Genomic DNA, 27,282 nt, shown 5'->3' with positions numbered 1-27,282 from the left:
TAGTGTAATGTTATCAAGGTTCACCTTTGCCTGTCTGCCTGCTTACTGTACTGGGAATCAGAACCAAGATCTCATGTGTGCTCATTCCATTGGATGGATATGCACTTTTTATTTATTAATCAGTTGATGCATTTGTGTTGTTTCCATGTTGGACTATTCTGAGTAATGTTGCTGTAAATATTTATGTTTTGTATGAACTTTCTCTTTTTGAGGGGGAGGACTTTGAGACAGGGTCACCACTAAGTAGTCCAGGCTGGTTTAAATTCAAAATCCTTTTGTCTCACCTTCTCCAGTGCTAAAATTACAGGTGTGTGGTATAGTTACTTTGAAATAAAAGTTTAAAAGTATTAGCTGGGAAGAGGAACAGAGACATAAAGTGTTGGAGGGATGTAGAGAATCGAGATTTTTATTTTTGCTTTTTTAGAAAGAAGACACTAAAGCATGTTAAAAGCTGGTAAAATCATTCATAAGAGGTGATGCAAATGAATTGGTGATGCAAATGAAAACATATTTATTTTAAAAAACGAGAATATAATTACTGGAGCAAAATGTTTGTTGAATCTTTGACTTGATGGGATTAAAAAATAAGAAAAAAACAATTTACATATATTTGTCTTATTTGTAAATGAGGTTAGCTTTGTAACTTTTTGCAAATGAATCTAGCTATAGCTCTTAAATATTCTAAAAATGTAGCCAGGAATGGTGGTACATGCTTGTAGTTGTAACATTTAGAAGGCTGGGCCTTGAGAATTATGAGTTCAAGCTCAGCCTGGGCTACATAGTGATACATTGTCTAAAACAGGAAGAAGAATGTCTCTAAATTATGAAATAAAATGGAATTTCAAAAGCTTAATAGGTCATTTTGAATTGTTTTCCTTCCCAGATTTTCATTCAGTATGAGTAGGTCATTAATTTCTTTCAACTGAAAAATGAAGAACTATAATTACTAATTAAAGAGTTAGGTAAAGCCAGGTGTGTTGGTTCGTACCTGTAATTCCGATACTCTGAGAGACTGAGGCAGTTTGAGCTCAACGTAGGAAACTTAGCCATTTTCCTTTCCCAGACAAAAATGAAAAGGGCTGGGGATGGAATCAGTATTAAGGCTCTTGAGTATAAGCTCTAGTACTGCACACAAACCACACACACACACACACACACGTTAAATAAGTAGTTGTTTTGTTTTCTTTGTGGTAGATAGTGGGTTTTAATCTATTTCACTGTTTTGTCCTGTATTTGAAATCTAATATTATTAAAATGCTTAATGTGTTTATTGGCTATTATTTCAGGGATACGGCAGGCCAAGAGCGATTTCACACCATCACAACCTCCTACTACAGAGGAGCAATGGGTATCATGCTAGTATATGACATCACCAATGGTAAAAGCTTCGAAAACATCAGCAAATGGCTTAGAAACATAGATGAGGTAAGATCTAGAAATTACCTGAATCCTTTTAAATTTTGGAAAGTCTTTCTAAAACCCCATCTTGGGCAATTACCCCAAAACTACAAAACTGTCTTATAAAATGCTTCCAAATAGAAAACTACCAGTGAATTTTTATTGGGTGACTAAATCAATTTTCAGTAGCAATTTTAAAGTCTTCAAGTTATAGAAATGTTATATTGTTTGTAGAGATTTTGAAACATATACTCCATACTAGTATAATTAAAAATCTTACTGATTGTGCCATATTATTGTATTTGAAGATACAATTTTTTAGAAGGTGAGGTGTATTCTAGTATGTCTTTCTGTGCTACACTTTAGGTTAGTGTCTCTGGCAACTTGCAGTGTGATCAGGTCATTCATAGATTGTTTCTTTTTTTTTTTTTTAATTTTATTTAAAGAAAGACTAAACAAAACAGAAAATAGTTAGAAATAATACATGCATTCAGAGAAAAAATAAACAGTAAGAAATCACTGGTTGATGCTTACATATTGTCATTTTACAAATAGTTATTCAAGATACAAAAATGGAACATGTAAAGTGAGAATTCAAATATCGAGACTGCAGACAGTTCTGTTCAACTGTTCAATAAAAACTTAGAAATATGGTTATCAATCCTATACATTTAAACATACATGCAGTTATCCATATCTTCAATTGTGTTGAGAAAGAAAAAAACCCAAGCAGGCTAATATCACTCTGAACAGAGAATAATACTATTGCTGGGTTTCACATTATGACACACCAGAGTCAGCACTGGGTTCTTTAGTGACTCTTTTTCCTCAAAGTATCTGTTCATTTCATCATGTGTCATAAGATCAGCTCTCATAAACTGTTTATAGATTCTACACATGCATGAGTCTTAGCATGTATTTCTGTTCTTTCTATATTAGAGGTAGAAGCGAAACAAAGCAAGACAGAACAAAACATATTCCTATAAACACATGAAACAAAAAAGACATATAAGACCATTGTGTAAGGACTTCTACCATAGTTCCTGTGTTGTCTCTTGTTATCTTCAATAGAACTGGCTATATCATCAGACATAGTATAACTGAATATATCATTATATAACAGTATTAATAAAAACACAACTTTGTATATAGCATAGAACTTCAACAACTGGCAGTTATCGAACCAGAATGTATATCGTAGGGTCTTGTCTTCTTCAGTGTAGTTGCCTATAATCCCAGATTGATACTATCAATCATATTAATTCTTTTTTTATTTTCTAGAATCTGAAAATGATTTTATAAGTTCATATAAATTGCACAGAATAGTGGATTACATTTTGGTGTACTGCAACTTACTTATAATTTACATGGAATTTTTTTTTTCCCCCCGGAGGTATTGTCTTGGCTTCCCAGAGTCCTAAGTTCCAACATGGCGTGGATCTCAGGAGACACTGCTAGTTCTCCCCCTAGAAGGGCTGCAGGCTGCCACCCTGCCTCCACTTACAGGGAGGGGAGATGCTGGCTTGGCTTCCAGGAGTCCTAAGCTCCAGCATGGCGTGGATCTCCTATAGATTGTTTCAAGTGACTGGAATGGTTTATTCAGTTAGTGGCTGATTCTTATCGGGTACAGTGATTTGTGCTTCATTTTTAATAATTTAATTACTGTACATGTGCAGTACATAATGATTGCACTTATCGTGGGTAGTTGGTACATGTAAACAACACATTTTAATTCTGTTTTCATCCCTTATCCCTCGTCTCCTCCACTTACTCGCATCCTCCCATCTCTTGGTCCCCTTTGCTTTTGTGAAAAATTTATCTCCCTGTTTCCTGGATTTGTCTTTATCTTGTTCTTTATATTTTGGGTTTCTCATATAAGAGAGACAGTGAGATATTTAAACTTGTATATTTATTTCACTTAACATGATGATCTCAAGGTATATCCATTTCCCTATAAATGACTCAAATTTATCCTCCTCTATGGCAAAGTATACTCTATTATGTTTAAATACCACACTTCATTCATCTCTTGATGGAAGTAGCAGCAGTTTCCAGGATTTAGCTATTAGGAGTTGTGCTGCTATAGACGTGCATATGTCACTGTAATAATATCTTTAACTATTTGGGAAGATACCTAGAAGGGGGCTAACTGAGTTAAATGGAATTTCTAGTGTTAGTTTTTTGAGAACTCTGCATACTAGAGAATTTCCATAGTGGTTGTACAGTAGTAGTTTTTAGTCCCCCCCCCCCCCCCAGCAATGTAGAAAAGTTACTTTTTTACAACAGTCTCACTGGGGTTTGTTATTTGCTTTCTTGATGATAGTTATTCTTTGTAGAGTAAAGTGGAATCTCAGTGTTTAGTTTGCATGTCTCTATTGGCCAGAAATGTTGAACATTTTTTACTTCTGAGAACTGTGTATTTGTTTCAACAGCCCATTTTTTGATGAGGTCTTTCATTTTGTGTTGTCTGATTTTTCTTGAGTTCTATAGAAACAGATACTAGTCCTTTGTTCAAGGTGTAGCTGGAAAACTTTTTGTCCCTTTGTGTAGGTTGTCTCTTCACTCTGGCGATTGTTTCCATTTCTGCACAGAAGCTTTTTGTTATTTTTCTTCATACTACTTCTTGTGCAGTTGGGGTTCTTCTCAGAAAGTCCTTGAAAGTAAGTTCAGAGTTTTTAACTTTTTATCTTCCAGTAGATTGTTCCTGTTTTAATATTTAGATCTTTGATTCATTTTCATTTTAGTTTTGTACATGGTGAGGGACAGAGGTCTAGCTTCACATATGAGTAGCCACTTTTCCCGCCCCCTTTGCTAAGGGGGCTGTCCCCGTAGTGTTTTTGGCCCCTTTGTCAGAGACCAAATAACTGGACATGCCTGGGTTGGTTTCTGCATCTTCTGTTTCATTACACTTATCCATATGGCTGTTTTTGTGCCAGTATCAGACTGTTTTTGTCACCATAGCTTTGGAATGAAATTTGGGAGTCGTAACATGAAACAGAATTGTGGTGCCTCATGCTTTGTTCTTATTGCCCAGCATTGCCTCTTGTTTCATATGAATTTTAGAATTGTTTTCTCTAGTTCTGTGAGGAATTCGTTGGTATTTTGGTGTTTACGGTTTGTGTCTAGATTGTCCCCTCAAAGCCTCATGCAGTGAGTGAGACTTTCAGAGGTGGCTGGGTCTAGAGTATTTGACACTGGGATTAATTCATGGTGCAGTGCTAAACTCAAGGACACTAGGATTAAAAGTGTGACTCTTACCTGCCCTATGTTATCTGGATAGAATAAAAGGGACAGAAAGAAGCTGTTAGGTTCCTTGTTGCTTTTGCTGTCTTCCGCATGCAGTGAACTGTTTCTTCTCTGTGACACCCTTCTGCCATGTGCCCTCTGCCTTGGAGCCAGCCAATCATGGCCTGAAACCTTTACAAACTGTGAGCTAAATAAACCTTTCATCCTTTAACTTTGGGTGTCAGATATTTGTCTCAGCAATAAGAGAAACGTAACTAATCAATTGGAATTGCATTTTGAACATTACGTCCATTTTGAAAATACTGGTTCTGCCTATTAGGGAACAGGGGGTATATTTGTTTTCTGATGTCCTCTTTGATCTCCTTTTTCAAAATAGTGTGTTTTTTATTTCAGAGGTCCTTTACTTCATTTATTAGGTTAATTCCTAAGAACTGAATTTTTCTTGTTGCTATTATGAATGGCATTATTTCCTCATTTCTTTGTGGGTTTATTATTGGTGTATAGAACACTATTGATTTTTATATATTGGCTTTATATCATGCTACCTTGTTGCATCCATTTATTAGTTCTGGAAGTCTTTTGTGTCATCTGCAGATAAGGATAATTTGACTTCTTCCTTTCCTGTACATGTCTCTTTTCTTTGGCCCATTTGCTCTTTCTGGTAATAATAGACATCGTTGTCTTGTTCTTGATTTTAGAGGAAAAGCTTTGAGCATTTCCTTCATTTAATATGATACAAGCAGTAGGTTTACTGTAAAAGGCTGAGACAAAGTTCTACATCTGTTTTTTCAGGTATTTGATTTTAATCATGAATGGAGGTTGAGTTTTTGTCAAAGCCTTTTCTGTATCTGTTGAGGTGGTTATGTGATTTTTGTGATAGGTTGTATTTATTGACTTAGCGTATTTTCCGGGGTAAAGCCTACTAAGTTATGGTATATAGTCGTTTTGATGATTTGTTGCATTGTTTGCCAGTATTATCTTAACGATTTTTGCATCTGTGTTCATAAAAGAGTGGTTCTCTTTTTTATTTGGGGGTCTTTTCTGGTTTTTAAGTCAGGGTATTGCTAACTTCCAAGAATGAGTTTGGGAATATTTCCTTTTCTTTGAATTTCATTAGAGCTTGAGGAGTATTGGCATTAGAACTTGCCTGAAGCTGTGGTAGAATTCAGCAGTAAAACTGTTGGGTTCAGGGCAATTCTTTGTGGAGTTTTTATTACTACCTCTATTTTGATGCCTGTTACTGGTTTGTTCCTTCTTGGTACAGTTTTGGTGATTCATATGTGTCTGAGAATTTTTCTAGTTTTCTTCTAGATCCTCCAATTTATTGGAATATGTTTCCAAAGTAGCTACTAATGTTCTGGATTTCAGTAGTATCCATTGTGATTTTACCTAATTGCATTAATTTGAGTCTTTCCATTTTTTTGTAAGATTGGATAAGGGTTTGTCTGCTTTATGCCAGTGAAGAACTGATTCTTTGATTCTTTTTTTTTTTTTTTTTTTTGTCTCAGATTTATTATTTTTACTCTAAAATTTATAATTTCCTTACTTGTATCAGCTTTGGATTTAGATTGTTCTTATTTTCCTAAGTAGTTGAGATGCATCATTAGGTTATTATTTGGGCTCACTTTATCTGATGTGGGCATTTACTCTTACAAACATCCCTCTTAGGACTGCTTTCATTGTGTCCATCCAGTAGGGTCTAGCATTACTGAATGTAGGGGCTAATATCTTCTCAGTTTGTTCACTGACCCATTGTTGAAAAGCATAAAGTTTAATTTCCATGTGTTTGTATGATTTTTGTGGTGTTGATTTGGGGGAGGTGTCTAGTCACTTGCAGTAGCATCTTTAATCTGAATTTCTGTTTGGTACCTTCTCTTTGACTGATTTTTTTTTTTTTTTTTTAATGAGTTGGCCATTCTTGTTTGGTATCCTGTTTATTTTAGCAAAATTTACAGTACTGTATAAAAACAAGATGTATAAAGATATTGAGGTTCTATAAATGAGATACAGAACTGTTAAATAAACAAACAAACAAACAAACAAAAAGCTGGTTGTGGTGGTACATGCCTGCAATCCCAGCATTAGGGAGGCTGAGGTAAGAGGATTGCTGTGAGTTCAAGGCCAGCCTAAACTACACAGTGAGACCCTGTCTCTAAAAAAGAAAAAGAAAAAGAAAAAAGAAAAAATGGGTGATCAGTCCAAACAGTTGTTAAACAAGTAGGCCATTAAACAAGGAATATCTTAGCAACAGTAATAGTCAAAGACAGACTGCATATTGACATACCATAAAAACCAGAAAGAAGGCCAGAGATTTAGCTCAGTGGTATAAGTGCCTGCCTAGTGAGCCCAAGGTTGTGAGTTTGATCCTCAGTACCGGGAAGAAAAACAAAACAACAACAACAACAACAACAACAACAAAAAAAAAAAAAAAAAAACAGAAAAAGCTACCATTGTCCTTAACCACAGAAAAGAGATCTATAATTATAATATAGACATAAAGACAAACCAAATATTGACACAGTATTTACTAAAAGCAACAACTATACCACCATTAACAGCATAGAGTTAGTAAATATCTAAAGATAAGCTTAGTGGTTATACTAGAGAAGAAGAAGAAGGTGGAGTCAGGAGAATGAAAGAAGTACAATTTGAAAAGTAAACAGGGAAGGTGAGTACACCAGAAAGGATCCTGCTGGGGGAAGGAAAACTGATGCAACTAGACATAAATAGCTGAAGAAAAAACAGTCAAATATTAAAAATGAAAAATAGGCAAGGGAAAAAGGACAGAACACCCCCAAACTCCAAATAAACTAGTCAAGAAGAAAGATAGTAATGAGTCCAAAGTAACCCTCAGTGCTTTCGGTGTGTGGTTTCTTTTCAGGGTCTGCAGCATTAGCTATCAGGGAGGGAGAGTGAGTCAGTGCGACTAAGATCTGTTTTGTCTTTACATTCACATTTCTGTGTGTAGGTGCTGAATTCTGTCTCATCTTTCCTGCTGAGTGTGGTTGGCCAGTTGTGTGCCATCACTGTGGCAGCTCCCAGTTTCTGTGTCCCTCTGTGCACCCAAAATCTGGCTTTCCCCACCTAGCTTTACAACTTGCGAGTTTGTGTGGCATGCTGCCCCTCCGCCTCTGGAGGCCCCTCTTTCTGTACCCCAACCTGTGGCCACAGTCCAAGCTGAGGTACATCTTGCTTGTGCTGGTAGATTGGGAAAACAAGGAGACTACTGTATTTTGTCATATATGTAGGCAGTGGGATGGGGGCTCAAGTAAACAGATGGATTTGATGCCAGCACTCTGCAGTCCACATACAGCCGGCTAAGTTTCTCACCATGGCAGGGCCCATATGTCTTTTGAGACCTGAAACTTCTTGGGGAGGTGAGAGAGGTGGTCCTATGTATAGGCCTTGTCTTCTCTGAGATTGTGTCTTGTCATCTTCTACCAGTCACTGTGATAGGGTGATCCCAGAAACCCTGAAGTACAACTAGTCATTCTGTAGTTCAATCTTAAACAATTAACTCCTTCGCAAATGGCTTGTGATTAAACCCTGTCAAAAATAGTAGGTTCTTTATTGTATTTCTTCAAGTCTAGCCTGCTGTGTGGAAGTAGTCACTTTGAGAATAAAAAAAGTGGGGCATTTACTGGGACCCATGCCATGCTGGGATCTGGAGCGCCTGGAAACCAAGCAACCCACCTACGCCCTAGTCCCCCCATGGCTGCCTGCGCGTGGGAGCCACTTTAGCAAGTGGGAGCCAGTGATCTGGATGGATATCCCCTAAGAGGTTGACCATAGGCAGTGTAGCAGATAGGATTTCCTTCTATCATCTCTTTGAAGGCATATACTTTTATCATTGTTTTGCTTTGTTCTGATTAATGGTGTTACTGTAGCCAGTTTTGTTTTGATGAACTGAAGTTCATATACATGAAACTTACTCACTTTCATGTACATGAAAGTTCATATATATGACAGCTATTTTGAGGAGAACGAGAGACTACGACAGCCATTAGTGACTTCCTTATTGTCTGGTTCTGAAGAACTAAAATGCCTTCCTCATTCTGGTTGATCAGTTTTATACTATGTTGTATGAATTCTTTGTATGCGAAGACGTGGACAACTATTTGGAAGAAAGCAAGAGACGATATGATAGATAATGAAGAGCTTGGGTCTTCTAGCTTTGAAATTTATATCTTTTACATTGCTTTCTTAAGTCCTATTTTCTGTTTTGTTGTGTTTGATTTTGCCTTCTTTAAAATAAAAAATAAATTGATAAAAAAAGAAAAAACGCATACTGTTTTTGCAGTTCACAGTAACTACAGGCTTTTCTGGGGGCTAGCACTGTGGTCCAATCTTTGTCCCTGGAGTTGCCGACCCTCCCCAGGAGCTGGATGAGCTTTCCACACTGCTTCCTCCTTTCCTCCGCTCTGTGCTCCGTTTCTCTGCCTTCTCTGTAGTTTCTAGTTTCTAGTCGGCTGCTTCCGATTCCCAGAAATCTGCTTTTTTCTCTTCACCCAGGTGTCTTGATTGCACGTCATGGAGAGCAGTGTCTTGTTGTGGTGCAGTCTACTCTGCTGTTTGTAATCTCTGCTTCTGTACTTTTTATTTTGGAGTCATGGGTTCCTTACAGAATTTAGAATGTTACCAGGCTAGTTTTATTTGTTGGCTACACTAGGGACTGAAGTCAGGGCCTTGTAGTGAGCTGCGAGCTACATCCCTAGCCCTGTTTTATTTATTTTGAAGACAGGGTGTCACCTATGTTCTGAGTTGCCCAGGCTGGATTCGAACTTGTATTCCTGCTGCCTCAACTCAGAGCTCTGGGATTACAGATGCACACCACCATACCACACCTGGATTTACTTACAATTCTTGAAGCCCCTGAAGTCCACCCATAAATTCCAAGTCGAGAATGCTTCTCATTGACTCTTAGCACATTTCATAGTAGTATTAGGAGCACCTGGTATATTGCTAACAATTATTGAATATTTGCCAAGTTCTCTTTGTCTTAGTAACATAAATTAGGAGGCCCTAAATTCAAAAAGGTCTGTACAATCCTTAAGACAGGGAGTCTTTATAATATTTTGTATCATTTCTCTTCTAAGCTTGTGGTTCAGCTGGTTTATCTTATGCTCACACATAAAAAGTACCCTCCCTTACCTTGCCATTTCTGCTGTCTCTCAGATGTTTGTATCTTTCACGGTAGTGTTTATAAAATCCAGCACCTTGTACATGTTAGGCAGATGGGCTAACATGCACTGGGCTATAGCTCTAGCACTTTTTTTGGGTGGTTGGGGACTGGGGAATTGAACTCAGGACCTCACACTTGGCAAGTACGTGCTGTGCCACTGAACTAAATCCGCAGCCCAGCCCTTGTACTTTGGAGAATTTTATTTTGAAACAGGGCCACACTAAATTTCCCAAAGGCTTTATAATCCTTCTACCTTAGCCTCCGGAAGACCTGGAATTAGTGTGCCCCAACACTCCTTCGTAACTACATTATTTTAGGTCATGAGCATGTTTTATAATGTAATTTGAACCCTTAGGTATGCCGTCCAGGGACATTAAGTGCATTCTACTGTTACTACAACTATCACCCCATCCTTCTCTGGAACTTTCTCAACTTCCTAAACTGAACCTCAGTGTCCATTAAACAGTAACTGTTTATTTCCCCCTTTCTCTTAGCCCTTGGTAACTCCCATTTCGTTTTCCATCTCTGTGAATCTTTTGACTATTCTGTAGGTGCCTTATACAGTTTGTTCTTTTGTGACTTACTTCCTTTACCATGAAGTCTTCAAGGTTCATCTGTATTGTAACATGTCAGAATCTCCTTCCTTTTAAGGGTGAATAATAATATTTTGTGTATATATCATGTTTTGTTACCCATTTATCTTTGGGCAGTTGTCTTGTTTCCACCCTGTGGTGAATAATGTTGCAGTAAACATTGATGTACATGTATTTGAGTCCTTGCTTTAAATTCTTCTCATTATGTACCTAGAAGTAGAACTGTTGGGTCATTTCCTAATTCTGTGTTTAAGCTTTTGAGGAACTGCCAGACTTTCCTAGTTACTGTACCATTTTATGTTCCCATCAATGGTTCACATGGATTTTTAATTTTTCTACATCCCTGCCAACATGTAGCTTCTTTTTAATAGTGTTTTCTGCTTTTATTCCCTTCTTTTTTTAATGGCCATCCTTACAAGTATAAAGTGGTATCTCATTGTGATTTTGATTTCCATTTCCCTAAAGATTATGAACATTTTTTCATGTGTTTACTGTTCATTGTAGAAATGTCTGTTTGCTCATTTTAAATTTTTTTTCTTGAGTTTGAGGAGTTCTTTAGATATTGTAGATGTTAATCCCTTATATATGATTTACAAATGTTTTTATTTCATAGGTTGCCTTTTTACTTTATTGATAGTATACTTTGATACACAGGCATTTTAAAGTTTAATGAAGTTTAAAATATTTCCCTTTATTTGCTTTACTTCTTCTGAAACAGGATCTCACTTTGTAGTCAAGGTTAGCTGTGAGCTTGCTATATATATAGTCCAGGCTGGCCTTGAGCTCACCATCCTTCTGCCTCAGCCTCCAATGTGCTGAGTGAAACTATAGGCATACACCAGCACACCTACTTATTTACTGTCCTTCCTTGTGGTATCATATTCATTGTTGTCAAAGTCATTGTTGTGAACAACTGTCCCTCACCCCATTTCTTTTCTTTTTTTTTTTTTACCCCATTTATTTTCAAAAGTGTTATAGTTTTAGGCCATTTAAAGTTTTGTACATAGGGTAAAGTAAGGATCCATTTTTTAAAAATTTTTTTGTCAATGCAAACAACTGTTCTTTTCAGTGTGATTTGTTAAAAAAAGACTGTCTTTTCCTCATTAATTGAATGTTAACATCTTTGCTGAACAGCTCTTGATCATATATATGGGAGGGTTTCTTTCTGGTCTTTCTATTCCATTGGTCTGTCATTATGCCAGTACCATAATTTGATTTGCAGTTGTGAATTTCTGTCTTGATTTTTGTGCTGGTGATCAGATTCAAGGCCTCCCACAAACTAAGCATATGTTCAACCACTAAGCTGGATCCCCAGCCCTGGAATTTTTTTTTTTTTTTTTTTAACTTAACTGTATTTTGGAACCAGTCATAGTGGCACACATCTATAATCTCAGCACTTTGGAGGCTGAAAGGATTGCCACACGTTTGAGGTCAGCCTAGGCTATGTAATGAGTTCAAAGTCAGCCTAAACTATATAGCAAGACCTCATCTCCAAAAAGAAAATTTTATACATTTTAAAAATTATTCTGTGTTACTATTTTTTGGCTATTTAGAGGGACCTGTTAAATCCTTTATGAATTTTAGGATCGATCTTTGTACTCAGCCAAAAATGTCATTGGGTTTATGATGGGAAGCCATTTGTTTTGAACTGATTTTTCTGTGTGGATCTCTTGGTAATTTAGCAGTGTAGCATTTGAGACGGAAAGCTATAAAATTTTTAATTTAAGCTTTTGTAGGGTAGTACATACTGTAAAATGCAAAGTCAGATTCTTTTTGGATTTAGAGATGCATAAGGGATTTCATTTTCAGACCTGTTGCCTATATTTTCTTTTTTTGGTCAGCATATATCTTAAAAGTAGACAGTTTTCTTCTAAGGGGAGAAATAAAATGTATCTGGTATGAATTTGACTTGGGAATTTTATCTCTTGCTGGGTAGTTCAAAAATTTGGGTAGACTTTTAAGGAGAGCCTAGTTTTAGGATAATTGCTTTAAAACTTTTCAGCTGTAGAAATGACCTGAAATTGAGAAAGTCATATTTAGAGACTATCAAGCTATAATTTATGGTAATATATAAAATTTTATTCCATTTTAGCATGCCAATGAAGATGTGGAAAGAATGTTACTAGGAAACAAGTGTGATATGGATGATAAAAGAGTTGTACCTAAAGGAAAAGGAGAACAGGTAATAAAAATCTTTGGAAGTTTATACTGCTTTTTTATTGAGATTTACTGCTGTTCCATTGTTTTGATAGTAGTGCTGGAGTATACTGGCATTGTCATGTAGTTTTTAAAATACCTGTTGGAAACAATAATTTACCATTTGAGTGAATGTTCTTAGAGTAAACCCAATTTACCTGGGAGCACTGTATAAGCTTTTCTGTCATTGGACATGATACCAAACACCTGAACTTAAAGGAGGAGTGGTATAATTTGATGCACATTTTACAGAAATTCAGTCCATGGTCACCTGGCTTCTAGGCAGAAACATCATGACAGAAGGGTGTGGTAAAGCATGGGGTTTAGTCTTGGTGGCTAGCAACAGTACCAGAGAGCAGTGGGCAAGGGACCTTGCATACTACCCAAGGCTGGACTCACTGAGCCTCTCAGACACACCTAGGAGCACGCTTTCTCATCTTGTGAAGCGCGCAGTTCAGTCTCAGTGGCCACAAGAACCAAATCTGCAGCCGTGGTATTTTTAGTTGTATTTAAGGTGCTGCGAGGGACACTAAAAATTAGTGAGTCTTCTGATGTTTAGGTTGAGATAAGGTCTTGCCTGTTTGGCGCCATCCATCCTTGCACTTGCTATGTTGCCCACCTAGCCTTGGACTCTTGATTCTTCTGCCAAACCTACCCAGTGCTGGGATTGTGGACCTGCACCATCACACTCAGCTCTTTTTTTTTTTTTTTTTTTTTATCTTAGGATTTTAAAGAAACACATCACCTAGTACAGTAATCAGAAGCCTATGACAAATAGAAATGATACAGTTCACATTGTGCTCATTTAAGTTTGCCCCTTGAATAAAAATCCTGGTTTAGAATTTCTGAAATGAACTTAAATATTTCCTCTAAGATGTTACAGTCTGTAGTTGGCAAACTCATATTTGATAATTTTGTGTCATTTTGCTTCTATTCTAGATTGCAAAGGAGCATGGTATTAGATTTTTTGAGACTAGTGCAAAAGCAAATATAAACATTGAAAAGGCGTTTCTCACACTAGCTGAAGATATCCTTCGAAAAGTAAGTTCCTGTTTTTACTTTGTGTGGAGTGCCTCAGGAGAATATTTTATTGCTAAAGTACTGAATTTTGGATAGTGGTGTTCCTTTTTTTATATTGGGGATTGAACTCATACTAAATGGTGCCGAGTTAAATCCCCAGCTAATGGCGGCATTCCTAAAAAATTACTTACTGCTATTATCTGATCCTCGGAAGTGAAGTGAGGAACTTCTAGCTAGATTTCTAGAAGGCATCTAGCAGTCCAAAGGGTCTAGGCAATGGTAGCAGTGGTTTTCTAAACTCTAGGTTACTCTCTAGTCCCCAGTTCCGTATTTCTTTTTCCAGCTTTTCAATCTCTCTCCCCTTCCCCTGCATCAGACTCAAACCCTCACTTTGCTAGGCAAGTGCTCTTCCCATGGACTGTACTCCCTTAATCAAGTCTTTTCGCTCACTGACCAACTTCTCTTATCAGATGCTTTGCATTCCCTTGCATAACATAAAATAAGAAGTCCATCCATTCTGTTAGCTGCTTACTGTTGCTGCAGAGTCTCAGTCCTTCTATAGTCCCTTCTCAGAGCAGTAAAGGGCATTGTATACTGAATGAATGGAATAAACCCACTTCCATTTCAGTAGCTAGTCACTTCAGAATGGCTGTGATGTAAAAAAAATAAATAGTACTGAAAACGTGGCTTTGAGGAACTTACTTGATCTCAGATTTTAGTTGTGAGTCCTAATCGTTGTTAGCGTGTATAAGTAACATAGAACATTGAGAAGGCAGATTTTTATATTTTTCCTTAAATCACCAGGTACGATGCACAGGAAGTATTGAGTTGTGAATTCTTTATTCAGTCTATTTTAGTTTTTAAATGGAAGTAAATAAATACAAAATCTGACACAAATCCCAGAAAATAAACAAATACTATGTAGGAGAAAATGTAATTGTTTCTAGTAATATTTCTGTTTTTATATTTGAAAAAAAAATTTCTTTAATCCAGCCTGTTGGCCTAGAGTGTAGCATAGAGGTTTAAAGTGTGTGCTTAGCATAAATATACACTACTTGCAGTCTTCAACACCACAAAACAAAACAAAAAATACAACTGTAACGGTATCTTTATAAAATATAACCTAAAATAGTGACAGTGTACAAAATACTAATCCCGTAAAGCCGGTGTGGTGGCACACAATCTGTAATCCCAGCACTCTTGAGAACCTGAGGCAGGAGAACTGCAAATTTAAGTCCAGCCTAGACAACTTGATGAATGACTTTAAGGCCCTCTCTCAAAATAAAATCCAGAAATAACTGATCACTTAGAAGAAATTGAGCTTAGATGTTTACATTCAGTAAATTAAATTTTCTATCAGGGATCATTTACACCAAGGAACTTACTTTACTAGAGTGAAATGATGATATTTGTTAGCTGCAATTGGATATTCAAACTGAAAAAGACAGTTATCAGTCACTGTTATTCAAGGGGACGGACTACAGTGGACCTTTCCAAGTCTCTCAATGTCCTGATTATCGTGCTTGGGAAGTGACTGAAGCAGGAGATGTTTTCCTGTGAGGATTGTTTGTGTCAGATCAGAAATTGCTTTGGATACTGAGAGTATAGTTAGTTCAGCAGTAGAAAGTTTGCCTAGCATATGGTTTCAATCCATACCACAGTCAGTCAAAAGGATTTCAGACAGTGCAGGAGCATTCGCCCAGTTAAAAATACAAAGGATATTTATAGTACATTGAGTGATTAAAAAGCAAGGTAAGATACAATACCTCTTTTTTTTTTTTTTTTTTTGGTCTTTTTCCTTTTTATCGGTACCAGGGATCGAACTCACGACCACCTGCTTACAAGGCAGGCGCTTATGCCGCTGAGCTAAATCCCCAGCCCCACAATACTTCATTTTTAAGTGTGTGATACTGATGGAGCATGTGTGCACGCACACAACACACACACCTTTGGTTATGTTCAGCAAACAAAACTGGAAGGATCTAAACTGAATAGAGAGTACGTCAAGTGAGTGACAAATGATAACTCAGGAGCCATGGAACAGACTCACTCACAGACTCTGTCCTTTATAGATAGCTTTGCTTTGAAATTTTAATGTTTTTGCATTTTTTTAATTATAAAAATCAACTTTGAAAATTTAAAAATGTTATTTAATAAGTAGTTGCCTGCCGTGGTGATGCACGTCTGTAATCCCAGCACTCAGGAGACTGAGACAGGAGGATTGTTGGGTGTTCAAGACCAGCCTGGGCTACAAAGTGAGCTCAAGGTCAGCCTGACCTGAATAGTGAGACCCTGGACACCACCACCACCACCCACCCCCCCACCCACCCCCGCCGCCAAAAAAAAAAAAAAAAAAAACCCTCAAGGGGGTAAAGATAAAATTCAGAGATTGATGAATCAGGATGAAAAAGTATGCCAGACTCACAGTCTAATTAAAGACCAGGCCAGGATATGACCCACAAGAGCCAATACAAAAGTTAATGAAACCCTTACTGTTTAGGTTTTTTTGTCAAACAAAACAAAAAGAGACAGCCTTGCTATGTAATTCAGACTGGCCTTGAACTCACTGTGCAGCCCAGGCTGGCCTTGAACTCATTTCTCCTGTCTCAGCCTCTCTGGGTACAGCTTCTGCTTTCTACTTACACTGTATGATTTGATCTTCCAGTGTTGACCTTTTTTTTTAACAGTGTCATTAGTCATTTGTAAGTAGTATTATTAGTCATTGAGGCAGGGCTCCTTTGAGATTAAAGTACGGATGTGCCAGTGAGTAACAGTTTCATTCTGAAGTCTTCCCCAGGTCAGCAGGCCCACGAAGGAGACTGTAGTGTAGTGTGTGTGGTTTTTTGTTTTTTGTTTTTTGTCTTTTTTCATTTTTATTGGTACCGGGGATCGAACTCACGACTGCCTTGCTTGCACGACAGGTGCTTATGCCACTGAGCTGAATTCCCAGCCCCTGTAGTGTGTTTTTTAATATGTCTTACATTTCAATGTGATATTAAACATAAACTTGTTTCATATTAGAATTAACTTCAGAATGGGCCTGGGGATTTAGCTCAGCTGCATAAGCGCCTGCTTTGCACCAGACAGTTGTGAGTTCGATCCCCGGTACCGATAAAAAGGAAAAAGACCAATTAAAAAAAAAAAAGAATTAACTTCAGAGTGAAAGGAATTTAAGACTTTTTTAGACTTATTTGGTTAGGTGATTCACTTTCATGATTCAAACATTTACAATGGAAAAAGTAAGGTAAAAGGAAGTTTTGCATGTCACTGCCTTAATGCTGCAGCTGTTGTTTTCTCGTCCCTGTCCCATAGTGATCAGTGTAAGGGATGTCTTAATTATTGCTATGAGTAGATATAAATATACATTCCTTTTTTTTTTTTTTTTTTGGTCTTTGTCATTTTTATTAGTACCAAGGCTCGAACTCACAACTGCCTGCTTGCAAGGCCGGTGCTTATGCCACTGAGCTAAATCCCCAGCCCCCAAGTAAATATTCTTATTCTCCCTGCCTTTTCATGAGTAACATGTTTTTATTCCTGGTGTAGGCAGTTGAATCAAGGACCTTGCTAAGAATCACTTTGCATTGTTTTCTATATATTTTTTTTATTCCTTTCCCCACCTGTTAGGCTTGTCTTTTTCTAGCTAGAAGCCAGCCTAAAAATGTATTTAATAAGCTTAAATCAGATTTTAAATGTCTTTTTTTTTTTTTTTTTTTTTGGAAATGTATTTCAAAGATATCATTTAACTTGTAAAATGATAGATTGCAAAATGCTTGGGGGCTGAGGATTTAGCTCAGCCGCATAAGCGCCTGCCTTGCAAGCGCGCGGTCGTGAGTTCGATCCCCGGTACCATTAAAAAAAAAAAGTAACAAGCAAGGTGCTAAGAGTCAGTACATGTAGGGGGCCTTCCTGGTTGTCAGTATCTATGTATCTTTTGTCTGACCCATCCCTGAAAGTTCCCAGAGAAAGTGAGGTTCCTGTGCAGCTGTTCTTGCTCTTCACTGGATGCCAAGCTACCTCTTCACTATTATATTTTTCTCAGGTTTGTATTAATAGCAAAATCACTTGTTCAGGAAAGCTCACAAGGGTCTTTTTAGTGTGTAATTAGGTTGCCTTAAGATTTAAGAGGAGGAAAAGCCCGTACCATGAGGCAGTGAGTAGGCCAAGCTCTAGGGGCAAGTTGAAGTTTGTAAAGGTGGACTTCTCTGGGACCTTTGGACTTTTTAGAATATTTTAATTCCCCCCTTGGCCCACCCAAGACTTTATATTGTATTCATGATAGAATAAGTTGTTGGGTAAATCATAGCCTTTTAAATTCCATTTATAATGATGTACTGGATAAATCTCATAAGTAATACTTAGTAAAAGAGGTCAAATGGCGAAGATGTTAAATTGAGTTCCGGGTATATAAAGGGAAAGGGTAGAAAAAGCTTTCCTGTGATAGTTGAAATCAGGACTTGGCTTTAAGACGCTGGAAAGGACAGGGAAGGCCTTTGTGGTGGTATTATGTCCCACATCCTTATCTGGTGATTTCACAGAGTATGTATGCTAAAAACTCATTAGGCTATACACGTCAGATTTGTGTACTTTTCTGCATGTAAATTAGTATGCAGAGAGTTTTTTCATAATATAGTGCAGGGCTACTGATTTGAAATAGCATAATTTTTCCGATTTTAATAGTAAAGTAAGTAATTCTGACTTGAAGATATTTTTCTATATCTATTTCCCGTTATGTAATTTTGCATTTTGCTCATTCTTTTTCATTTAAATGTAGTTGTTTGCCTTTTTAAAGCAATATTGCAGTATACAAGCTTTAGCCTAGAAAGGCAAGTAACTATAAACAAAGAAAAGATTTTAGTTCTTTAAAGTACCCTTTCTAGTTATTTAAGAAATACAAATTAGAACAACACTGAAATTCCATCTTACTCCAGAAAGAATGGCTGTCCTCAAGAAATCAATAACAAATAAATCCCTTCTTCATTGTTGGTGGAAATATAAACTGGTATAACCATTGTGGAAATCAGTATGGAAACTCCTCGAAAAACTGAAATTAGTTTTATCCATCTGACCATCTAGTATCTTCCCAAAATAGTTAACACATTCTACAGTGATATAGCAGCACAATTTATAATAGCTCAATTTTAGAAACAGATCATATGTTCATCAACAGATAAACAAAGGGCCAGGGATATAGCTCAGCACATAAGTGCCTACCTGGCAAGCGCAAGGTCCTGAGTTAAATTTCTGGTACAAAAAAAACCAGGGGCTGGGGGTTTAGCTCAGCGGCATAAGCACCTGCCTTGCAAGCAGGCGGTCGTGAGTTCGATCCCTGGTACCGATAAAAATGAAAATGACAAAACAAAACAACAACAACCAAAAAAAAAAAAAAACCCCAAAAAACAAAACCAAGAAAAACAGGCTTTCTGTTCTCAGTCACTGTTCTCGGGGCTAGGATCAAGGCATAACAGGTGAATGGATTAAAAATATGTGTAAATGTGATGTTTGTATATAACAGTGGAGTACTACTTTGCCATGAAGGATAGAATTGAGATATTTCTAAGTAAACGGATGCATCTCTATAATCTTTTTTTTTCTTTTTTGTAGTAGGAATTGAACTCAGGACCTTGCCCTTACCAGGCAGTCACTTCTGCCACTGAGTTTTATCCTTGGCCATCCGCTTTATTATTTTAATCCTATTTGAGATTTATTTAATGTCAAAGGGCAGTTTTTGTGTACAGAAATAATTTTCATTAATTTGGGCTTAAATTTCAAATTTTCACTTATTAAGATTATAAATTTAAAAATAGAATTTCCCTTAAGGCCTTAAATTTATTATAGTATTTAAATCCAGCAAAATTTACATAAATTTCCAAAGAGCCTTTAATATAATTTGGACTAATTACTTAGGAGAACTTGATTTTAAGTTGTAATCTTAAGTCAGACACCCACGTTTAAATGTTGCATTCTTTCTCTTGTGTAAGAAACCCAGTATAAATAAGGAGCCAAATGGAGAAAGATAGACATTAGGAAGATTAAAAAAAACAAAACTTGTTCAAATAGGAAGAGGAACAGGAGAGACGGGAAGGGAAGGATTTTAAATTACGAGAGTGGAAAGGGAAAAATTGGCAGCAGAGATTTTCTAAATGGAGGAAGAGGGAGAAAAGGGAATGAGAAAAAAAAAGAAATAAGGTATATTATATACTGACACAAATTTCCTGTGATGATTGTGATCATCAGGTATGGCCAACATGTACTAATAAAAAATAAGGATTAAAAAATAAAGTTAGGGCTGGGAATGTGGCTTGTGGTAGAGCACTTGCCTTGCATGTGTAAGGCCTTGAGTTCAATCTCCAGTGCCACGGGAAAAAAAAAAGATAGGACCCTACATTAGCTTTTATACTACAACTTGCTTGATAATGGTTTGGGGGTTTTTTTGTTTTGTTTTGTTTTTTGGTAATACTAAGCGTATTCAGTGGTCAAAACTTAAGTGATGAAAAAATCTACTGAGATTAGGCACAGACGTGGTTTCAGAAGCTTTAGTAAGGGCTGCCAGGAAGTGTGTGTAACACGTCACAGCTTGGAGAAAGCAGGCTAAATGAAGATCAGAAGCGGCTTCCAAGTCTGCCTGCGTGGGGTAAGGCCTAACTCAGGTGACGGTAGCTCCTCCTTTTGTGTACTTTGACCTTAATAAGAATGTTGCTGTTGAATCTTGACTTACAGTGGCAATGTGTTTTTCATGAGTTACTTTGCTTATGTGTTTATTCCAGACCCCCGTAAAAGAGCCCAACAGTGAAAATGTAGATATCAGCAGTGGAGGCGGCGTCACGGGCTGGAAGAGCAAATGTTGCTGAGCGTTCTCCTGTTCCATCCGTTGCCATCCACCACCTGTTTCTCTTTTCGCTGCAAATAAACCACTCTGTCCATTTTTAACTCTAAACAGATACTTTTGTTCCTCATCCTAACTATCCCGTCCTCCTATTCTATTTGTTCTTTCATCTGTGACTGCTTGCTGACTTTATTATTATAATTTTTCTTCAAACAAAAAAATGTATAGAGAAATCATGTCTGTGACTCATTTTAAATGTACTTGCTCAGCTCACCACTGCATTTCAGTTGTATTATAGTCCAGTTCTTATCAACATTAAAACGTATAGCAATCATTTTAATTCTATTCTGCAAATTGTATAAGAATAAAAGTTAGAATTAACAATTTTATTTTGTACAACAGTGGAATTTTCTGTCATGGATAATGTGCTTGAGTCTCTAATCTATAGATGTGATAGCAAAAGAAACAAACAGAAGCCAGGAAAACACTCATTTTCGCCTCGAATATGTAAATGGGGTTAATTTTGTCCTGTGCCTTATGTGGAAAGGAACTTACTTGGTTTTTCCTTTTTCGTTTTGGTGGAAGCATGTGCAGGAGACATATCATCCAAACATAACCCGTTAAAATATTTGTGGTTTGCTTGGCTGTAATTTTCATAGTCGTTAACTGAGGACAAAGCGTAATGCAGACATGATAGCTTTGGTTTGCTGACTCTTGTGTTCAGTGGCCTTGACACTTCCGACTGTTCGCCCGCCAGTTCTCCGTGGCCGCTTTCTCCGCGTGGCTCATCTCCTGCATGCCCCTTTATTTGCTTCTCCTTCCCACCACCTTGCGGTGTGAGTTATTTAGAAATGAAAGGGGCAAACTAGTAGGTTTGTCAGGTTTAACATAAAGCACTGATGTAACTTGCTTAAGTAAACTAAAAGACAGATTCTAACTACCTGCTGTCCACGTCAGTTAATTGATGTCTTCCCTCATTACTCTCTTCCAAAAACCTGTGCCCTGATCCTTTATTCTGTTTTGACTCTGTGTTCTTCCCTTTGTTCTCTTGCTATCTATCCATCGAGTTTATGAAATGGAAGAGCTAATTGCATGCACTAGTGTTCGGAGGGTATTGTGGTTTGTCTTTCTAATTAGGTGTGTATCCTCTTCACTTTCCTAGAATAAGTCTCTTACCCTAAATTTGAGTAGTCTCCATTTTGGCAACTCCTCTGTCAGTCAGGTAGCCCAGTGAAGACTGTTTAAATTTAAAAACAAAACAGGAAGGAGGATTGGATTTTGTTAACATGTTTGCCAAATGTAGTGAGATTTGGCCTCTGAAGAACACTTTTTCAGTGTTGTCTTTACCTTAAGATTTAGAGATACTTCAAAATATTACTAATTTTAAGTACTATCTTGACATCCTCTTGGGAAACTTGTATTACCATGGATTTAGAAGGACAAGAAAGATCTCTAGCTGTTTCTAGCCCTGTCCTTCGCTTCGTCTTTCTAGTTTTGCTTCATTGCTTATCACTAGGATAGGGTAGGTTAAGTTTGCTATGCTGCTAGCATCCTAAGATGATACCTTTGTTGAAATAATTGTGAATAGCATGATTCATTTCGAGCAGAGGCTGAGTTTAGGACAGCAGCTTCCATTGAAAAGTCTCTCTGTGTTGTGACACACATTTTAATGACCTCTTGGCTCACATAAACACCACAGGGACATATGTGGTATGAAAATCCACGAATTTTTCAGATAGTGCCCTAAAAATTTTATATGCCTCACTGGTGGTTGTTGTTCTTAGGTCTTTCCTTCACTTGACTTTATCATTGTTTACTAGTAAAAAGCAGCATTGCCAAATAATTGCTAATTTTCCACTAAAAAAATGAAAGCTTTTTGTTAAGTTTTAGGTTAAATCTACTGTGGTTAATGTATTTGTTGCTACCCTTTATCTGGAATATGGCAGTATCTCTTTTTTTAACTTTTAACCCTCTTTAATCCTTATTCAATTCAGTGACTTAAGGTTTGAGAGCTAAACACTGGGATTTTTAGGTAACAGACTGACAGTTTTCTTGTTTGCATAATTATAATCGGCATTGTACATAGAAAGGATATGGCTACCTTTTGTTAAATCTGCACTTTCTAAATATCAAAAAAGGGAAATGGAGTATAAATCAATTTTTGTATCATCTGTTTAAAACATGAATTTTATTTGCTTAATAGTAGGGCTTTGCCCCGTTTCTGTAAGTCTCGGGATCCTATGTAGACGCTGTTCTCATTAAACACCAAACAGTTTGAGTCCATTCTCTGGTACTAGCTACGAATTCGGTTTCATATATCCTTAACAATTTAAATAAACGGAAATATTTCTAGATGGTCTACTTCTATTCATATAAAAACAAAACTTGATTTCCAACTGTGTGGCTTGGTTTTCATTTATTCATGGAGTTGGATTTCTTCTGAAAATTGTATAGTAGCAGACAATATTTTTATTTTAAAAGTTTAAAAATAGAAGGAATTAATTTTTTTCAGCCTATGGAGGCCAACAAGGCAATTTCAAGAACTGTGTTTAGTAAGGGACTGTACAAATAAACAGGATTGCGAGAACTCTAAAGCAGAGCCACCTGATATAAAAATAGAAGTCAGCCGCCTCCACCTAACACTGATGTGCCACAGGGCGGTTGCAGCTGAGGTACAGGGTAGAGTAGACTGGCCAGACCAGAGGGTGGGTGCTTATTTTGGCAGTGGCTGATTTCTTCAAAGTGTAAAGGATTTCCTACTGCTGGGGGAACCATAACAACAGTTTTGGCCATTGGCAAAGGTTTAATAACTATCTTAAGGTCTCACCATTTAACAAAGACAAATATTTGTTGGTAAGATTATCTCTGCTAGAAGGACAGCGCTTAGGAGACTGCCGTGTTTGTGAGAATCACCTGAAGTATTTTTAATATTGTCACGTCCCCCTTCCTCACCCCACCTGTCTGTTGTGTGTCTAGGGTGAGGCCTGTAATTCCACCTTTGAGATTGGCAGAGAAAAACAGGTAAGTTCTGACCTTGAATTTGTGACCTGTTCAGCAAAAGTAATTCCCTAGGCGTGGTAGTGCACCCTTGTCATCCAGCACTCCAGGCGGAGGTGGAGGACCATTGGGAGTTAAGGCCTGCCTAAAACTGCATGAGACACAGTCTCTCACTTGAAGATGTGCATTACCTTTCACCACTTGGTAATCCTATGCATTCTTGCTCAGACCATCCTTTGGCTGGACGTTAACAAGCCTGTGGTTGGTCACAGGTCCCGTTTTGGTTTTCTGGAGCTGTGGTCCAGGTGGACTTTAAAACAGTGAGCACCAGTGATTAAAACAGTAGGGTAGAGATGGGGGGGCTGCTGAGGATGTGGCAGCCTTCTTGGCCGACAAGATAATCTGTAATACATGACTGGTGCAGGAGCCTGACGACTGCAAGCAAAGTAGTGTGGGGACCCAGCGGTGCAGATTCCTAGCACCACGGCGAAGGGAGGCCATGCCTTCCTGTTGCGAGTAATTAGAACAGGAAAGTAAGGAAAGTAAATCAAAGAGTGATAAGCCTTATCTCAGAGCTGGGGGTTTAGCTCAGTGGCATAAGTGCCTGCCTTGCAAATGTGTGTTCAATCCCTGGTACTGATAAAAAGACACCCACCCCCCCAAAAAAAAAATCCAGACTGAAAGCATCTCACTTGGTCTTTGGATGAGCTGCTGAGTGGTTGTTAGTGTTTAAGGTGGAGGGTTTTAGTGTTAACATAGGAGGTCATTCACTTTAGACACTAGAGGTGCAGGGAGCAGGGTGATCATGCCTGGGAAATGGTGGGACTCCCAGGAGAGGCCATTCCACCTGTGCACTGTGCAGGGCCTGCAGTGTCCACTGTGGCCCCTTTATGGTGGGGTGAGTCAGGTGACAGGCTGTCTCCAGGGAGACCTGGTGCACAAGTGGCTAACTGGCTGCGAGCCCTCCTGCTGCAGCCCCATCCTCACACCACTGAAGTGTGCCCTAGAAGAGACCACCAATGAGAATTGCTGACAGATTGACTCTCAGGATAAGGACCATCTTTCCAAGTTTAAGTTCTAGCCTGCATGTGATTTGTATTTTCTGAGCGCTCAGCCCAAAGACCTCCCCAGCTGATGGGTCTTTTTCCTCAGCCACTGCGGCCTGCTGAGTTTTCTTGCAGCAGCTCAGGGCCTCCTGAGGTTGTCCCTACTCCAGTTTGGTACTACACGGCTGGTTTCCCGCTTGACCCACTATCTTTTACGGTCCTTTGGCTAAAGTAACACTGTAAGCCGTGAAAACCAACTCTGGCTGATTTCATCGGTGGAGGACATTTATTAGGGTATGAAAGCTGGGCGTGGTACACAATCTTGTAATCCCAGCATTTGGGAGGCAGAGCTCAGCCTGGGCCACATAGTTGAAGGCTGGCCTGGACTGTACAGCAGGACCCTGTCTCAAACAAGAATGTAAAAAAGTGCTTGGTGGCCAGGGAAGGTGATGCGCTGCTGTAATCTGAGCACCCTGGGAAGCTGAGGCAAGTTTGAGTCTAACCTCGGGAACTCAGTGGTGTAGAACCTGTCTCAAAAAAACCGAGAATTGAGGATGCAGTTCACTGAGAATCCTGGGTTCAACCCCCAGTCTGTCTGTGTGTGTGTGTCTCTCTCTCTCTCTCTCTCTCACACGTGAACTTGGAGACTCCTGCTTACATTATAAATGAAGTAGGGCCAGCTGCAGTGTCCCTCAAAGGTCAACCCGCTGCCTCCTGCCTCAGCAGGGAGATGGCCTCTGCCGTCTTCCCAAGAATTCTGGGATTTACAGGAGTGCTTCACCATGCCTGAATATGCATTCACATTAAAAATATATATATATCGCTAATTTATAGTTTATATATTTTTTTCAGTACTGGGGAATGAATCTAAGAAGCAATGAGCTACATCCCTAGTCCTTTATTTTTTATTTATTTTATATTGAGACAGGGTCTTGCTGAATTTGGCAGACTAGCCTCTAACTTGGGATACTTTTGCCTCAACCTGGGTGCTGTGTCAATGGCTTTGTGTGTGTGTGTGTGTGTGTGTGTGTGTGATAGGGTCTCTGTTGCCCAGGCTGGCCTGGAATTCCTGGGCTTAATGGGATCTGTTCAGCATCTCCAAGTATCTGAAACTACAGGCATATGCTACTGTGCCTGGCTCATATTCCAATTTAAAGGCAACTTCAATTATGAAGCCCCCCCCCCCACACACACACACCCCCACACTGTTTAGGATTAAAACCAAGGGTGCTGAGCGAAATCCTCAACTCTGCTCCCCTCTTGCCTAGGCTGGGCTCAAACTTGCAGTCCTCCTACCTCAGCCCCCAGGAGTATGGGCATTACAAGCATGCACCACTCTACCTGGCCTATTCCAAGTTTCTAAAATAATCCAAAATACAAACCCAGGGAGTTTCTACCAACTACAACCAGATACTGGATAACAGCCTCTGCTGTGGGGCCCCAGTTCCTTGTCACTACGGAGTGGATGGAAAGCCCTACAAGACCCTGTGTAGTGGAGATGTTCTGAGATTCTGTGGCCCCCTTGCTGGATTAATTCAGTCATTTCAACTCAACTGTTGACTGTCACTACTGTAGGGAAAAAAACTATAAAAGAGCTGTAGAGTCACTGCGCCAACTTGTGGCCATTCCTGGAAACTGCATTTCTTCAGTGTGCTATGAGAGAGTTGACAGAAGCCTGTGCAGGACATCATGGACCCCTAACTGGCCTCAATGCCACCCTCCTTGAGCTTATGTGCATAATGGTCCTTTAAGAGCTCAGACTTGAAGCGGCCAGTCAAGGTGACAGGCAGAAAAAATTTGTGTATAGAACACCAGGCTCCTCAGCGCCTTCCTCCCCTCCCTTCCCCAGTTGCAGAGTTCTGCGAGTTCCCGGACAGAAGACAAGGAAACTGTCCTCCAGAGACTGACCCAAGGGAAGAGACCCACCTTCCAAATCCCGTCACAAGGACAGTCACCGAGAGGCCAGCTCATACAAGCACACAGAAAAACTAAACACAAATCACATGCCCGACACCAGCTTAACAGGTATTTGCACATGACCAGATACTTGGCTTTTATATGTTAACAAAGATGAGTAAAACAGCTAACAAACAGAAAAAAAAAAATGTAAGGCAGAAAAGAAACTGCAGAAAACTAAAAGAAAAAACCAAACTCACTTTGATTAGTATTCTTGGATAGGAGATATATTGAATCCATAAAGGATATTATTTTAAAAAGGAAGAATGAGAAAAAAGGACTCAAAAATTGTCAGTTTGAGTAAATAATTATAGAATTAGAGCATCAAAGTCAAGGGAATCTCTGAGAAAGTAAAGCCACAAAGAAGGGAGACGCCGAGTGGTGGTCCACACCTGTGAGCCCAACATTCAGGAGGCTGAGGCAGGAGGAGCACTAAAAGTTCCAAGCCAGTCTGGACTGCGCAGTGAGTTCAAGGCCAGCCTGATCTGCATATGAGACCCTATCTCAAAAAAGCAAAGCAAACAAAAAATTATTTAAAAAAAAGAAAAGGGGGAATGGTAGGAAATGTAGAGAGCTAATCCAAAGGCCAAAATTTGATTAAGTGGAGCCCAGATAAAGAAGATAGGAAATTGCTACTGTCAGTACTGGCTCCCAAAGTGTGTGTGGGGACCTGATCCCTGAGATGATATAATTAAGTGGTGAGCCCTTAAAAGGAGATTTAGAAACCCAGCATAGCAGCGTGCACCTGTAATCCTAGCTATCCCAGAGGCTGAGGCAAATTTGAAGCCAGCCAGTGCAGTTTAGTGAGACTGTCTTTTTTTTTTT

General features: G+C 38.6%; 1 protein-coding gene across 2 annotated transcripts in view; it reads left to right on the top strand.

Annotated features, from left to right (window-relative positions):
• Window positions 1-22,854, top strand: part of Rab10 (RAB10, member RAS oncogene family) — an 84,461-nt gene extending 61,607 nt beyond the window's left edge. Inside the window, exons 3-6 of one of the 2 annotated variants that reach the window (XM_063231308.1) lie at window positions 1,287-1,425; window positions 12,512-12,601; window positions 13,555-13,656; window positions 20,400-22,854. In XM_063231308.1, the coding sequence (XP_063087378.1) occupies window positions 1,287-1,425; window positions 12,512-12,601; window positions 13,555-13,656; window positions 20,400-20,483 (415 nt within the window). In that variant the 3' untranslated portion in view covers window positions 20,484-22,854. The remainder of the gene's footprint in view (window positions 1-1,286; window positions 1,426-12,511; window positions 12,602-13,554; window positions 13,657-20,399) is intronic. The other variant, XM_063231317.1, reaches the window with a different exon arrangement.
• The last annotated feature ends 4,428 nt before the right edge of the window (window positions 22,855-27,282 follow it).

Source organism: Cavia porcellus, unplaced genomic scaffold (genome assembly GCF_034190915.1).
Source record: "Cavia porcellus strain 051 isolate PalLab524CR breed Dunkin Hartley unplaced genomic scaffold, mCavPor4.1 scaffold_1, whole genome shotgun sequence".
NCBI lineage: Eukaryota > Metazoa > Chordata > Mammalia > Rodentia > Caviidae > Cavia > Cavia porcellus.
The sequence above is the reverse complement of the archived record's forward strand: the minus strand, read 5'-3'. Positions and strand labels throughout refer to the sequence as shown.